Source organism: Epinephelus fuscoguttatus, linkage group LG5 (assembly GCF_011397635.1).
Source record: "Epinephelus fuscoguttatus linkage group LG5, E.fuscoguttatus.final_Chr_v1".
In the NCBI taxonomy this organism is placed as follows: domain Eukaryota; kingdom Metazoa; phylum Chordata; class Actinopteri; order Perciformes; family Serranidae; genus Epinephelus; species Epinephelus fuscoguttatus.
In genome coordinates, this window is record NC_064756.1 from 6,936,268 (window position 1) to 6,953,643 (window position 17,376).

General features: G+C 45.7%; 1 protein-coding gene across 4 annotated transcripts in view; it reads left to right on the plus strand.

Moving 5' to 3' along the window:
* Window positions 1–740: 740 nt before the first annotated feature.
* Window positions 741–17,376, plus strand: part of epha4l (eph receptor A4, like) — a 66,239-nt gene continuing 49,603 nt past the window's right edge. The window contains exons 1-3 of one of the 4 annotated variants that reach the window (XM_049575483.1): window positions 741–1,045; window positions 2,779–2,846; window positions 5,342–6,005. In XM_049575483.1, coding sequence (XP_049431440.1) covers window positions 949–1,045; window positions 2,779–2,846; window positions 5,342–6,005 — 829 coding nt within the window. In that variant the 5' untranslated portion in view covers window positions 741–948. The remainder of the gene's footprint in view (window positions 1,046–2,778; window positions 2,847–5,341; window positions 6,006–17,376) is intronic. The other 3 variants (XM_049575482.1, XM_049575481.1, XM_049575480.1) reach the window with 3 other exon arrangements.

The following is a 17,376-nucleotide window of genomic DNA, read 5'->3' on the forward strand; positions in this document are numbered from 1 at the left end:
CTCTGTGCACATTTCATCATAAATACCCATAAAGCCTTGATAATATTAGAATAATAGCAAGTGACAATAATCCAATACAAGCTCGCCACCGATCACAAAACAGGCATTGTCAATTTCACAAAGTGCTATACCATGTAATGTTAGGGAGGTCATGCTCATGCTTGTTGTTTAATCCAATTTCGGAGGCAGAACAGGCGTCAGTATCTCCGCTAGGTGGCGACCTTGGTCTGGTGCGGCTCACCTTGGACAGCGCTGCGCTTGACTGGAGCCAGACTACATGCAGGATCAGCAGCACAGTGTGCGCGCTGAGGAACACAGAGGACACACACTGACGCATTGCATTTGACTCAAATTAATATATAGTTGAGGAGCAGTTTCTATTTTCCATTTAGAGCTGAGGAAGCAGCGGTTGAGGCAGACTTCAGCCCCTTAACAAACTACTTGAAATCTAGACATCGCGCGCACACACATGCACACTTCCCGTTTGTTTCCCCTGTTGACCAAAAGGGCATTTCACCCCGTAGTTGATTCGTGTAATGTCAATCGGTGACTCGCAGTCTCCAGGAGTTTTACATCGCGTTTACCTGCATGAGGAGAAGCGCCACCTCACCATGGCACCATCTCCTCGTGTCCCTAACTAAAGTGTCCACTGGTAAATGGGAGAGTGAGTTGTTTGGGGGGGTGCAGGGGGGCTAGTTAATGATTATTCTCCCCCCTCCCGTCCACCACGTTTCCTATATGGATTGACGGGGTCCGCGTCAGAGCGCACGGAGTAGACCCGCCTCCTGGCTGTGGTGCGCTCGTTGCGTCTCTCTCCCACTGTCCGCCTCAAACCCATATTCCACTGGGAAAGAGAGAAAGGGGGAGAGAGAGGGAGTGAGAGAGAGCAGGACCTGGGAGAAGAGCAACGAAAGAAAAAGAGGAGAGAGAAACGGAACAACGACACAAATGGCACTCATGGCAGGGATTTTGTTCACGGCCACCTTTCTTGTTTTTGGGATTTCTACATTTGTTTCGCCGGCACGGATATACCCCCCAAATGAAGGTAAGGTTGTTGGGGAGAAAAAAATAAATGCCGCGGACTTGTGACTTCATCCCCGCTCCTTGCCTCTGCGTGTTTGCGCCGCGGAGCCTCACTCCGTGGCCCCTAGTTGCGAGTGCGTGGAGCCGCGATGAGTTTAACGGTGGAAAACACCGACGGTCACCTTTACGCAGCGACTTTTGCGAGGTTTTACGACAACGCAAGTGGAATGAGAAGTGGCTGTCCAAATGCGCATCGGCTGTTTTGGTGTCGGCTCGGGCTGGGGATCGTGCCTGCTGCCCTAAAGCCTCCGAGCAGGGATACTTCCAGCTCCGATACGTGCTGGTTTCTCTGTTAGAGAGAAGGTCAAGACACTCTTTCCCTAAAAAGAAGTTTAATGTTGCGCAGCATCTTGTAAACGGACGGCTTGTAGAACCGAAATGAAGTGCACAGATGAGACAGTGGGAGACTCGCAGATCGGCACAAGCAGCTCTTTATTTATCAATTTCAGAATTGCTCACAGTGATCGCTCCTGCTGTCACAGCGGGGTTTGGGTAGACGGTGATTATGGAGATGACATATAAGCCATTTGCGAAAGTTAAATTGTGCAGCTCGGTGTAATAAATGCACGCAGAATTAAAGAAAAGCCCCCAGTGATATATAACATGCCATCGGTTCTATGCGCTGCAAGGTTTAGGTTTACAGACACAGTGAAGTGCGAGATGTTTAAATCGAGCACGGCGTGTTCTGCACAAAACACGAGCTCGGGAGGTTTCGGGACTGGAGTTGCCAGCTCGGGGTCCCGGGGCGCAGCGTATCCAGTTTCAAAATGTTAGGCCCAGTACAGGTTAAAGCCTACTTTCCAATGCAAAGACAAATAAATAAAGTACTTTATTTTATTTCAAACAATCCCATCGGATACACTGAGCCTGTCCCCTGCAGAATCATGTCTCTGTGTCTGTTCTGCAAAGCTGTACGACACAACAAGTCCACAAAGACGCATCCCGGGCTGTGTGAAGTTAAATATGTAACAAATGATCCAAATTTAAAATAGTTCAGTCTGTATTGTGCCTAATAATTTATACTGTGGACTTACATAACAGGCTTTGTAATTAATTTATGCTGAGCAGCCGATTGGGCATTTTACTCACATCGAATTCAAACCCGTAAAATTAAATAAAATAATCAAAGCAATTTAATTTAATCGAACATATTTCTTTAACAGACATAATGTTTCACCTTTTCCTCGATTAAATATTGTGTAAGACAGTGTGTCTGTGTGTCGGAGACATTTTAAATGCGTTTTTTCTTCCAAGTTTATGCACACGGCTCCCTAATTGATTCCGATCACATCAGACATGCTTCGGGCCGACGCTGAGGAAAATTTAGTATTACTACTTTAAAGACACTGGGGAAATACATTTGTCATTCGCAGAAATTCTCTATGTTAACGAAAATCAATCACAACGACATGCGTCAGGCGCAGCAGGGAATTGCACATAGCAAAACATTTACAGGACTCGTTGGCCTACAGTTTTTATTCTCTGAGTGCTCTGACATTCATCATGAGAGCGTTTTCCTCCTCCATAAATGGCTTTAACAGTAAAGCCCATTCATTTAGCTTTTGTTTGTGAGAAAAACAGGAACCCATTTTCCCTTCTCGGCGTGTCAGACCTAAGTGGATTATACATGCCAATGCTGATGTTGTATGGACGGGCTGAGGCTGCGTGCTCACTTCTCCCATTCTTGTTTTCCAGTCACGTTATTGGACTCCAGATCTGTACAGGGGGAGCTGGGATGGGTCGCCAACCCGACAGAAGGAGGGGTAAGTAGTGCAAAGAAGTGTCCCCTTGTTAGGACGCATGGTCCCCTATTGAGCAAAAAATGGAGAGATAATATCCATTATTGGCAAGAGCTCCGGAGTGGACCGCCAAACAGATACACAGCACTCTTTGATAAGATTTAGTCCTGGTGAGCCCTTTATGGCATCATTGTTGATGATTTATTGTGCAGCTGTCTGCACTGTAGGAGCATTGGGCGCAGGGTGAGATCAAGGCGTAATTTCCAGTATCCTACACGAAAATATGGGTAAATTAGAATTTTGTTGTGCATAGAGGCCCTGTGGAACACCCTCCAGGGCCCCATGGGGTCCCCGGAATCCACTTTGAGAACCACCGGTCTATAGGCACCCCCCTCAACCCCCCAACCCCTGCTCCCCTTTCTCCTCGCTTCCCTTCTCTCTAACCACTCTGTAATGGTCAGATGCAGGGGCCGATACTGCAGCGGGCGTCAGGTTTCCTGAATAGACGGTGGATTGAATCGGTCTTTGTGGAGAAACTTTATATCCCTTTCCACCATTGAGTCGAAGAGAGGGAGAGAGAGAGGAACTTGGCAGCTGAGAGAGGGTCCTCTGGAATGGATGAATAAGGGGGAAAGTGCAGAGGGGTTTAGCTCTTGCCACAGGATGACTGGATCTCGCTGTAAAGCAGCGGGGAATAGGGTCGACCAAATGCACGATCCCTCAGTCTAATTGGGATATCTACAGTGGCCCTGATAAGAGGAAGAATAGGGGCCCCACAGTGGCCACGGGCATTGGTGGTTAAGGGAAGGTAAGGCACATGCCATGCCTTAACCAAGTCTCAATTTGATCACGGCCAGAAATGCATTTGAAAGTCAGTGTTGAGCTACATGAATAATTGTTGATGTTAAACAAATTACAGTGTTTGCCAGTCAGCATTAACCCCTTCATTTGTTCTACTCACAGAAATGTGATGATGAGCACAAGCGACCCTTTTAATGTTTCATGAAAATTAATACAAATTAGCAACAGTCGTGTCAGCTAATGAATAGGCACCCAAGGGAGGAGAATTTCACCTTGTGCAGCTGTTCCAGGCTCTGATCGCAAGCTCTGCTCAATGAACTTGGCCGGCGCCGTGCTCAGGTCCTCCCCTCGGCCATTTTATCACAAACAAGTGATTGACAGGGTCCTGGCAGCCCCGGCAAGCCTGCATTCACCCTCTCATTACAACCAATTGGCCTTATTCTCCCTCTTCCCCACTATCGGGGAAAGGTGCGGCCTTATCTCAGCGCCGCTTGATTTCCACAACAAAAGGGGGGCTAAAGGAAGAGAGCAGAGTGGAATGGAACAGCGGGGAATGATAGACATTTTCTCGAATCATGCAGCCGCAGCTATGTTTAGCATTATCCCACCCTCCTCCGGGGAAATAAAGCTTTAAACCAGATTGTTTATGATAAGGCGTCAAATCAAATCTGGCAGTATAACCCGTATCTTCCACTGTTCCATTATGACTTTTTTTTAATACAGTTTTCTAAATGGTTGAAGCTACGGCAGCCAAAGGCCTGTCTGCTCTTGTTTACAGCCCAGCTCAGTCAAAGACTCTATTTAAAACACACGGCGAGGAAACTTAAGGGAACACACCGCTTTGAGCCTCTAAAGACGTGCTTGTATTTGCTCCGCGGTGATCTGTTGAGAGGGGAACTTTATCATAAGTAAAACAAACATTCCCTCCTGGCAAAAATAAGCTCGGATAACGTAATCCATGCACCCCACGTCAGCGTCTCCCTCTTTCTCTCTCTCTCCCATGAGTTCATACTAACAGCAGCAGCGAACATGTGTGCCTGTCTCCCACTCCCCATCATGTATGTTGATGTAAAGCAGGCGCACATTAGATCATTAGCATTGATTCCAGAACTTGAGTTTTTGCATCCACATGATCCGGTGTTTTTATTCTCTCCTTTCTTCTCTGATACCTCGAGACATACTGGTCTCTCAGTATGTGTGTGTGTGTGATTTTGTATACCACTCCCCAAGTAATTGAAGTGTAGGCATTACAGAAGCATAGAACTAATTGCAAATTTCCTTTCTCGCAGTTGAGGGGAAGCCATGAATATTAATATCTTTGTGATTCTATATTAGGACCTAACAAGTCTATTAGGTGCCATTCATAAAATATGCATTAAGTTTAGCCATCAATTAATTGCTCAGCAGAGACTCAAATATTGACTAATCTTCCCCGCATGCTCTTTTGCACAGTATCTCTCATTCTTTGCACAGACTGGCCCCCAGTCATGTGTGATACTTACATGGTCCATTTTAATTAAGAGAGCGTTTAGTTTTTATATTTCTCTGATGTCCTTAACCTTTAACAGTTCAGCCGTGACACTGCTGTAGCATTTTCCCATCGTTCTGAATGTCCTCAAACTGGTTTGGATGTCAACAAAGGTAATTACGCTGCTGATTAAACCTCAGAGGTTTAAGAATATCCCTGTAACATTTTTATTGTTGTGTCTTTTCCCCAGTGGGAGGAAGTGAGTATTATGGATGAAAAGAACATTCCCATCCGGACGTACCAGGTGTGTAACGTCATGGAGCCAAACCAGAACAACTGGCTCCGCACTGACTGGATCCCCCGAGGCGGTGCCCAGCGTGTCTACATTGAGATCAAGTTCACCCTGCGGGACTGCAACAGCCTCCCGGGGGTAATGGGAACCTGCAAGGAAACCTTCAATCTTTACTACTACGAGTCCAACAACGACAAGGAGCGCTATATCCGCGAGAACCAGTTTGGCAAGATCGACACCATCGCTGCAGACGAGAGCTTCACTCAGGTGGACATTGGCGATCGCATCATGAAGCTGAACACAGAAATCCGGGACGTGGGCGCCTTGACCCGCAAGGGCTTCTATTTGGCCTTCCAGGATGTTGGAGCGTGCATTGCGCTTGTGTCCGTCAGGGTCTTCTACAAGAAATGTCCTCTAGCGGTGCGTAACTTGGCCCAGTTTCCTGATACCATCACTGGAGCGGATACGTCCTCACTTGTGGAAGTTCGTGGCTCATGCGTGGATAATTCGGAGGAGAAGGAGGTTCCAAAGATGTACTGCGGGGCTGATGGAGAGTGGCTGGTGCCCATTGGGAATTGCCTGTGTAACCCCGGATACGAGGAGCGCAATGCAGAATGCCAAGGTAAAGAACTGACATTTGTCTTGTGTTTTTTGGGGCTGACTGTTTTTCTGCTCTCTATTTATAGATCACTCTCTCCCCTCAAACCCTGCCAGTCCCTACAGTATACCAACTCTTTAATTTCCCCCCATCCTCTTGCTCTGCCTCTTTGTCTTTATCCCCCATGTTTCGTTCTCTTTGTCCTTCCCTCCCTCCCCTCCCTCCCTCGATTCACCCACCTCGCACTCTGTTGGATATTTTTTACTCCTCGCTATCCTTCTCTCTACAGTCTTCTTTCCAGTGTCTGGTTGGGTGATAGAAGCAATGATGATTGTAAATGGAGTAATTAGCGGACCCACTGGGAGGTGTTGTGCAATGGGATGCATCCCTGGAGAATAGGTGACACCGGGAGAGGAGGGTAGAGCTCCAACTGGTTCGCACCACCGCTGTGTCTTTCACCCCCACCTGCTCTTTCTCTTATTCCCAATGGAAACCGAAGCTGGGAAAAAGAGATAGACAGCTTTAGAGGGAGGGAGGGAAGGAGAGAGAAAGAGTTTATCATTCCAAGCAGGTATGAGAAGAGTGAAAATACACAGCTGTGAGATGGGGTTGAAATAGTGCTATTTGGTAGGGGGGAATAGCCCTTCGTGGACGATTATTCTAGTCTCAGCTTGCCGTGATCCTATACCAGGCTGTTTGATGAGGTTTAAAGGTCAGTGCAGAGGGCCTCCTTTCAGATTTTTTTTAAAATCAGGAGCATGATAGAGCCTTCAGCATGTTGCTGAATACAGAACATTGCCTAGAATTGCCCATTAAACGATGCCAATAGAACTTTGCAGAATTTTGCCTTCAGATGTTCACAGCTCAGGCTCTTAGGAGAAATGCCACTTGATATATGCCGCCCTAATTCAGCTCGCTTGTTTCATTACACGCAGTAGGTTGTAGTTTATGGTATACAGCAGTGTATTGTGGATAGCATCTCGTAGTATCCAGCAGCTGTTTTGTGGAACACATGCAGCATTTTGCCAAGCCGAGGCTCGCAGTTGTCAGCTGGCCAGGCGAGGGGATGCCAATTCTGCCACGATGGTTTATTGGCGTACCCCACCCGCCACCCACCACCATCGCACACAAAAAGCAGCGAGTCACAGCAGTGAGGGGTCAGAGGCTGGGCACGGGTGATTAACAGGGGGGACGGACCACTACACCTCTCCTAATTTACGAGGGAGCCTTTATCTTGGAGGACTAATTGCGTGACAAACAGGTCTGGTGATTTAGGGGTGCTGTTGGCTGCTTGGGGGTGGGGAGGCAAAGGGGTACAAGTGAGCTGGGGGGAGACCAGAAAGTAGTTAGTGACAGAGCTGTGTAATTTTGGATTGGCTTTGTATTATGCAATTTACTATAATAACCTCTCTTGTTTCAATCAGAATGAGAACCCTGATCTCATACTGTATAGTTTTAATTTTCCTCAAACATTGAAACTGACTCCTTATCGCTTCCCTTTAATTCCAGTCGAGATAAATGGCTCTGACTCTACAAAGAAGGCAACAAAGGACTTGGAAACCTTGCTTTTATATGACTAATGCAGTTTCGTAGCGTCTGCCAGCCTCTGAGCTGGCAGTATTACTTTTCAGGCCAATATATCCATTTAGTTTACATATCACTGCATCTGCTTTGGTTTGTTTAAGTTTACAGTGCCAATGCATCCACTCCATTCACTTTTAGCCTCAATTACATAGTTTAAAGAGTTTCTCAGCATTTCACTTGCAATTGGAAACTGGATAATGCACATTGGGTTTGACGCTGCATGGCTGCCTGAGGCGTCAGCGTGGGTCAGATCCAGTGACTGAAGGGTTAAAAGGTGCTGGCCACTGTCACTCTTCAAGTGCACTGATGAGCTGGTTAATATTCCTCCGTGTGACAGGCTCTATAGGAGAGGGGCTCTGCTCCTATATGACCATGTTGACCAAAGGACTTTAGCTGGTTTTCGGGGTAGGGGGTGAGTATCTAGGCAGAGTTGTGGTTTAAGGTGTGTGTTAACAGTTTTTTGGCATTTTAAAAAGTTTAAAGAAGTGTACGAGAGTGAATCAGCCCTTGCTCACACTATACGGCTTGATCTGTTTCGAAACTTTCCTTTTTAAAGCTTTTCTATGCTGCACACAAGCCCAATTGTGTGTGTGTGTTCGCATAGTTGTGCGTCTGTGCTTGTCTTGTGTGCGTGCGGGGTTACAAGGGCACCTTGGCCCCTGGTTCCCAGCCCAGGATGAATGGGCTCTCCTCCATCATTGTTTGGGGCAGCAGCGGAGCCGACTGAGGCTGGCGATGTTTGGGGGGGGGGGGGTTGGAAGGTAGAGGGGGGGGCTGATGGGGCACGTAGGGATTGTATTCTCCACCCCTGGCAGAGGTCAGGGGTCATCCCCTTCTGCATCCATCTTGCTGCTGCGCCTGACAGGGTCGTGGATCCAGGATTGATTAAGACGTCAGGATTTTGACAGCTGTGGCGGGGGTGTGTGTATGTGTGTCTGTGATCGAGGTGGGCCAAGGGTGGCCAGGGTGTACACCCAGGGCCAAGGCAAGAGGGGCTACCAGGGCACTGAGGGCCAAGGGGGCCCCTGGTTTAAGGAGAGGGGACTCTGTCTGTTTGCATTTGGGATCCCTTTCCCTGTTAACCACCTCCCCCCACACGTTTTGTTGATGAAGGGTGGGGGTCAGGGAGTCCCTTCGCTCCTCATCTGGTGAGGGGGTCCCTACTGCTGGAGGGGTGGGGGTGTTGATGAGGAGGTGGGGGGGAGAGATTAGTGAAAACTACGTACGTCATTACGGGGAAATGATAATTACCTCAGCTTTTTTTTTTTTTTTTGTAATGATGGCAGGATTTTAACCTCTGCAAAAAGCAATGATGAGTGTTTTCAGGTAAATCAGCAGATCTCAAGATGTGTGTGTATCCTCCAAGTTAAATTTGTTGGCGTGTGTGTTTGTTGCGGAAACGGCTCGGTTGAGGCGTGAAGGTGACAGACACTTCTCACACTTAAGAATGCTGGTTCATGGCTGAGCTGTGAACCGGCGCCCTACAACCCATCATCACCACCAATCAACACACACACACCCTCTCTCTCTCTTTCATAGTAGCTATAGCCCCTTTTCAACTGCACAAAAAAAACCTGCTAACACCTTCTACCTTCTGGCTTTTAAATGTAATGGAAAAGGTCACAATCAGCATTCACACCTGGGTCAAATGACTGCAGTAGTCACAGGTATTTATCGGCTCCAGGTCCGAGTGGCATCGATGGAAACACAACACCTGGGTGAATGCACAAATTAAGCTCCTTTCACGGCGAGATGCAATGACGCGCCACCACAAAATACCACCTGTCCCCACTCAAGCAGCACCTTAACATCAATCCAAATGAGTCTGAACCAAGTTTGAAAGAGAGACTAAGTAACTAAGAGACTATGACTAAGAATAAGTAATAGATAGTTTAAAAAACTGTTTAAAAACTGTTTAAAAAAATCTGCATACTAATTTTGGTGCAAAGAGGGATAACATTGCCTTAAAAACATGAACCAAGTTAAGACTAAAGTTTCAGAGTGCTTTACCTGCACATTTTGCTCCCATTTATTTAATAAAAACACTAACACTGTTTTGCTGTATTAAGTTTCCCCTGAAGAGAGCACCACTTTGCATTTCCTCCCCAAAACCTGTTTGCATGTATGTGGATAACGGCTTAGCCTGCTTGTGATGTCAGTGTGTGATCGTGGCATTTTCTCACCTGAGACCCCCCGCCGCCCTCTCTATTCCCAGCAGTCTTTGCTGAGCTGGAAACTCTCATTCATGTTGGATTAAGAGGTTTTAAGGATGAAGTTTCTCTCCTGTGTGCCACTCACTGTGTGTGTGTGTGTGTGTATCTGGGTCTTCCATTCTCTCTCCCTCCCTCTGTTGACAGTGTTAAATATGCGCTTGGGAGCATCATTCTAAATTCACCACGTAATTCTATTTAGCCCGCCGGTCCCCGATGGCTTTAAACACACAGACTCAGTCCCTTGCTCTTCCTTTCCCTCCCCTGTTTTCCTCCATCTCCTCTGCCTCTTCTGCGTACACACAAATTAAGCATTTGCATCTTCTTCTCGGTTGCTCGCTTGTTTTTTTTTTCTATACGTGTCTTGTGTCTCTTCATATTTCCTGTTGCTTCAATGACTCTTTATGAGCGTTTTTCCTTTTTATCAAACATCTCGTTCTCCTTTTATCCCCCTCCATTTTTCTGTGGAGTTTCTGTTAGCAATTTTCACCTGTCTTTTTTATCCCCCTCTCTTGTTTTCCTCCCTCTCTCCGCTCCGGCCGTCGAGGTGGTTAGTGTTCGTCAGCCTGTCTCTGGTGGCAGCAGCAGGAAGTGGGCTGAATAATGAGATTACCTTCACTGTTGGGGAGGGAGGCAGCGAGGAGCAGCACACGGAACATCATCACCTATCATTGTTCCCACAAACGCGCACATGCGGGTGCATGCACGAGTGTGTGAGTGTGCACACAGACCTGCATAATAAAAATCACACATGCAGGGAAGGAGGTGACAGCAATCAATACGTGCATGTACGCACCCACATGCAGAGCTGTGCACGCAGGCTCACACAAAAATCCAGGCACACACGTGTACAAAAGGACATATTAAGTAATAGACTCAAGTACACAGACACATTCATAAATATGTATAGCAAATGCACACACACACACACACACACACACACACACACAAGCTTTAGCACTATACACACACAGACACACACTCAGAGCTGAGCAGAGCACAGCAGAATGGAGGTGAATGTACTCATCACTCTCCCTGCCACCAGAGAGGCTCATTTTGTGCTGCTGAATAGAGACGAGGAATCTATTACCAACGGAGAGCAGGAAAGAACAACAGATACAGAAAGGGAGGACAAAATGTCTCATGAGCAATGCTCCGCCACCCTCCCCTTCCTGCTGCAATAATTGCTTAAAGCATTTTTTTTATATTCTGTTCCTGTTTTGCTCCTCAATTGATGCAAAAAAAAAAGAGTCCTCTCAACACGCACAAATCCTCCCTTGGATGGGTGGAGGAGGGAGGTGAGGGGGAGAGTGGTAATTCAGCCGTCATTAACTGAGGTGCTGAAATGTTTTTCCTGCCCGGGCTGCCGTCCTGCTTCAGTGTTTGTTCCCTTTGCAGTTCTCGACACTCATCACCCCTCTCTCCTTCCCCTCGCTGTGCCCTGTTAAGGGCAGGAAGCCACCGGTGATCGAGCATGACCCGGGGCTGGTGGCTGCAGTGCTCCCACAGCGCCAGAGCGTACGAACACGCTGCCACGAATATACATCTTTAAGTCATTTATCTCCGATTGAGTTTTAAAACTCATTTTTTCCTCTGAAAATCAAGTTCCCTTTGTGCACTTTCTGAAGCAGTGCGCTTTGTTTTGCGTTGCTACAAGAAACTGACACTGGTTTCAAGGAAGTGCCAGAAGCATGTCAAACTTCATCAGAAATAAGTAGAATTATCCCAGCCTCAAATGTTTTTTTGGGAAAATAAGATTTCGGTTCTGGATGTGAGACTAATAATATGTAATAATAATAATAATATGTTAGGATGAAAACTTTATAATCTGCCCACTAAGTGACCAAACTGTCAGTGGCGTGAGATCATGTCATTAGTTTCAGATGTAGTTAAAGGGCAACAAGAGTCATTTAGATTATTGAAATCAGTTGATATTGATTGTGAATGATCCTAAATAAACTGGCTTACTAATAGCTGGCTTTTATTTTTTTTTTATTGAGAAGAGAAATCAAGCTGTGACCTAGCCTCATTTACAAAGCAGCTTTTGATTTTGTCTTTTAGTAGTTTATTTGAGAATTTAAAAAGATGCCAGTGAGCTTAAAAAATGTATTAATTGCTAAATTTTGCTGTTGAGGGACACTGTTGACCGACAGTGCACTGCAAAAAATGTGACTGCTGGTGATACAGCAGCAGGAATATCTTGGAGAAAAAGATATCAGTGAAATATTTTTGTTCTGTTTCCAAATTGATAGTGCACCAGTGTTCCACAGCTGCAGCCTGACTGTATTGGTGCATTTTTTTAATCGCAAGCAGCAAAGTAAATACACTAATTTAATTTCCCGTCACTGTCCGTTGAAAACTGTTTATCTCCAAAATGTCTGCTTTTGGTGAGCAATGGAAAACAGATGTTTTTCGCTTTTTGATGATGCGTTTTTGAGATAATCTAATGGATTTTTCGATATTTTTTGTATTCATGTAAAAGGACAGCTTTCAGTTCATGTTAAAAATCCAAAATATCAAAAATTGGATGTTGTCACTGGACAGCAGGAGCATAGATTTCGGTTTAGGGGGTCCTCAACCAGAAAATTTTGAGCATCAAACACTTCATGTCCTGCATTCTGGTGAATTTATGCACCGGTTTATGGTGTAAATGTCTAATTTTGTCAAAATAAAAGTCCTCTGTTACTACCATGGGGGGTGGCAAATGCATACATTCTAAACATTCTACACCTCTGTCAGACAGCATGGTCACTCCACCTTCTAAACAGTATGCTCTGCCGAAGACAGTTGAGATGTGCTGTTGTTGGTTAATGTGGAGTAAGGACAGCTTACATGATCTGTCCTCTAACATGGTTGTCAGCTGGCGTCGGGAACATATAGCTGTGCAAATGTCAAAAAGGGGTTTAAAAGGATGATAAAATGTCTCTCTCCTCTCCTCTCCTCTCTCATCTTTTTGAAAAGCATCCTCTCTTTGAAGCCTGCGATGGGAAGAGGGAGCGATTAAAGCAGTCAGCAAGCAAATTAGCATGTCAAAAGGCCCTGAATCAATACCCCAGCTCTCTACCAACACAACCCTGCAGTCCTTTCACCCCCCTCTCCCTCTATCCATCCCTGACGTTCCCCCATTCCTCCGGCTGTTTCCCTTCTTCTCCCTCCATTTTCTCCCGCACTCCTGCACACTCTCCCTCTTGCTCTCTTGCCCCTCTCTTTCTCTTCCACTCACTTAAAATTTTTTCTTCCCCTTCTTTCCTCCCAAAGCCGTTGTCGCTCCCTCAGCTGATGGAGCGAGAGAGGAGGCCGAGTTTGTAAAGAGAGATGGACGGATGTATAGGCAGAGAAAGACGGACAGAGGGAGAAGTGGACAGCGATCAAGTGGGCATGGGTGGACTGTTTCGGAGAGAGAGGTTATGAAAGAGAAAGAGGGTCTCTGCCACCCTCTTTGTGCTGACAGGGAGGGAGGACAGACCTCTCTCGCCAAGAAAAGCGGAGGAGATGGAGATGAGGAGGCAGGGAGGGAGGTAGAGAGAGAAAAAGAGACAAAAACATGGGGGGAAGTGAAGTGGAAAGAGATTTAGTTCCAGTCTGGCAACCGTGCTTTTTCTACACTTCATCCGTCGGTTCACCATTGCACGGAAATCCCTTTGATCTGGGGCAATGTGTTACTGATCGCAAGGACTGGGTGTGTGTGCGGACAGACAGAGTGTGCCTGTGTGTGTCTGAACTATTATCTGTCCTATATTTATTCCGTGCATCTGTCGTGGCCGGCGTATCACATGCTGTATCATAAACTTCTATTAACGTTCCAATCGCGTTGCGCGATCTGAGCCCGGAGACAAAACAGCCCAGCAGCTCTTCAGATGGACGGCCAACTCTCCCTCAGCATCCCACAATGGCAGGCTGATTGCAAACACCTTGAAAATGTTTTATCTCTCCCACTCTCTCTCTCTTTTCCTGCTGATTTCTATCTTAAGCTCCCTCCATCCTGCCGAGCCGATGGTAGGTGGTCTTTTCTTCTCTTTCCTCGTCATCCTTTTTCTCAGGGGGCGCAGAGTTCAGTGGCCAAATCAAAGGCTGCTCCGTGGCAATCAGTTAGGGGTTATGACAAAAAGCCTTGCAATAAAGGGCCGCTCTGTAATCTGATGTGCCCTGAGACTGGACGCTGTAACCATTTTAATGAGCAGAGATCCCCCTTTTCTAATCACGGTGGTGGAGGAAATGGCACACTGGCTCATTCTTCCTCGAAAGACACACACAGACTTAGAGTGTGATCTGTGTGTAGGAAGAAGAATGAGGAATACAGGCAGTGTGTTGTGAGGAAACATAATTTTGTGGACAACATCTGTCATTGCAATAGAGTTGCGAAGTGGGAGAAGGTATTTTGGGTATCTAGGGTGCTGGAGGAAAAGTCCTGTTCATTACCTGCCTGACAGTGGTAGATGAGTCTGGAGCAGTTCAGGGCTTCTCCCGGATGAATCATCACCACAGAAGATGCATGAACAACTGTATTGTGAAATAACTTATTCATTGATAAAGAGTTGAAGGTACAAGGCTGTGCACACAAAAACAAAAGGACAGAAGTTGACTTTCAGGTTGCATTTTAGGGAAGAAAAATCCAGCAGCAGAGGTTGAAACTCTGTTGGGCGTGCCGTATGTTTTTGCTTTGCTGAAACATGAAAATATATTCAGCTTTTTAAATTAGTACACTTGTTCATTAGCTCACTGGCTACTTCTCAGTAGCAACAGTGCTCATAGCTCGTGGGCATTATAGTATATAGACCTCTCCGCTAGGCATGTCGATATATGAAATTAGGGATGCACGATATTGGATTATTTGCCGATCCAATATATAACAATTTATTTGACTGATAAGCGATACTGATATTAATATATCAGTTTTTTTCCCTACCTAATTGTAGTGATCATCAGGTGTCTTCTGTAGTGGAATTAACATCATATTATGGATGCATACTCTTATCGCGATGGCTCACCAGCAGATGGAGACATTATATTTAATACTTTAAAATGTATGTAATATTTAGTCATTGTGCAAATTTAGAAAAAGCATGTTGGCTGATTCCGATATTTAATTTAAAGCTAATATAGGTCAATACTGATCTGATGACGTCGATATTATCGTGCATCCCTACAAGAAATTTAGCAGTCAGTACCAAGACCAGTAAAATATCACAATATCTCGATACCTAATGTGATAACACGGTAAAATATAAAATCAAAACAATAAATCCAGTGAACTTAACTCCTTTATTAAAAGACATTCAAATGAAATTAAATTTTAAAAAAATGTATGAATCCCTGATGATCTGCTTCAAAGTACTAGTCTACGTGGTTCATCAAAATTTAGTACAAAATTTAGGACACATAGCCTACAGTATAGGAACATATTTCTCCGCTATTGTTGTTCTTTTAAGATGTGACGGTTGGTTTTAATGGTAGACCAACCCTCCTCCACTGTGATTTAACGGCTGGGTACGAGCACTGTAACTACAGTTGAACCTTTTTCAACTCTCAGCAACCAGGGAAAAATCCTCATATGCAGCGCTCATTGGAGAATAGACGCTTAGTGCCTCGTCCTGCTGCTGGTGTTTGTAGCGTAGTGTAAAAACGTTGCGCTCCATTGCAAAAAGTTAGAAAATATGCTGGCCTCAGGAAACAAAATAAAAAACGAACAACAAAAAAAACATTTTCCTTTATGAAGAGTCGATGAGGAGCTGGTGCTGCAGCTGCACTTGCTTCTGTTGTTGTTGCAAGTAGGCGTTCTTTCTTAGGCATTTAACGACAGACTAGAACACATGTTGGCGTATGTTGCCCCGTCAGGTCAGGAAGAACTGTATCCCCAGTATCTACAGTGCCTAGGGTACAGGAGATAATGCAGTACTGTCATGTTTTCAGAATTTTGGCATCTACTTGGTGCCGAAGACTTGGTTCTTGTGACATCTTTACTATCTGCCTGACAATGGACTGTTACTTATACCTATATAACTTAGGGTACATAACCCTCCGTAAAACCACAACTTGCCATTTTTAAACTTCAGTTTTGGTCAGATCAAAAAAATTACTGATAAGATGTTAATCAGTGAGCTTCAGAGCTGCAGATTTTGTGACAGACAGAGCCAGGCTAGGTGTTTTCTGCTGCTTTCAATCTTTGAGCTTATAAGTTAACCAGCTGCTGGCTCCAGCTTTATATTTAGCATACAGACATGAGAGGGAACTTTCCCTTAAATGAAATCTTTGAAATGGGAATTTACAGTGGGAACTGCTTGGCAACAAACTCCAACACATACATGCACCTATGGCTGGTTTCAGGCCAGAGCTTTGAGATCAGGTAGCTGACCCCTTGCTGTGAATACATGTGTATGTGCACCGGCATGCAAACTACATGTGTATCCGACGCACCATGGGGTTGCCTGTGAGGTGTAACCTCTCTGTGGGAGAGCCGAAGTGTAATTTGGGGATGTGGAGGCCTCGCAGCACCGGGGATCCGAAGCTGCAGATCTCCAGCCAAAGGCGGAGGTGTGTCCATGCTAGGGCACGTCTCTGGGATTAGAAACCTTGATCTCCCCTGATCCGCAGCGAGCTGTCAAATACTGCTGGAAGGGGGGGAAGAAAAAAATAAATAAAGAGACGCTATACCTTGAAGGCTCACATCACGGAGGAATGTGAGGGGAAGAAGAAACAGGAGAAAACAGAGAAAGACGGAGAGGATAGAGATTGAGATAAAAGGAAGTGATTGAAATGAAAAGGAGGCATGTAGGTATCTAAGTAGAGCATGAATGTGTGTGACAGAGGGCGAGTGTGTGAATAGAGTAAAGGAGAGAGGAAGATGAATTGACTCCTGTCTAGTGGCCCTGATAAACGGCTGGAGATGTGAAAGGTGAAGTGGGGGGTTATGGGTACAGACGGTGATCGCTCTTTGAACAAGCCTAGCGTGGTCGTGTCGTGACCTCTGCCAGCTGCGGTAGATATTACCGTCAATATAACTACCTGCTGTGTATTGTGGGGTTGTTTCACCTGACTTTGAACTGTTCTCGTTGGAACTACTTTCTCCTGAAGAAAGAGTCCTGAGGTAAAGTGTTGAGAGCGCACTATCCATGACTCCGGTACACAGAATTAACCTTAGGTCAGTTGTGGTTAATTTTGCTTTCAGCAGCTCGACACCCAATCAGTTGATTTTTAAGAGGAAAGAAAAGCAAAATGATTTACAATACGAGAGGCCCATTCTTTTAGTACAGTGCTACATTGACTGAGTCACCTTTAGCACTGGGTGTCACAGTGCTATCCATTATGCGGCGGTGAAATTTTAATGTTGTATATGTGTTTAATATTGGATGTAAATGTGTTTATGTTGGCTTTGCTGACAGACAGCTGGTTGGCTATGTTAACATGCAGAAAGATGGCACCCACTGCCCCCTCCAATCTTCACTAGTTAGCTACCCTTAGCCGCTCTGCACTGAGAACCATCTGCGTAAGGTGGGAGCTAGCTAACGGCGATGCTCATTTAGCGATTACCACTGGTCAATCGATGCTCTCCAAACACAGTGGCCACCCTCCGGTTTCTGGCCAGGTAGCCTTGGTGAGCAAGC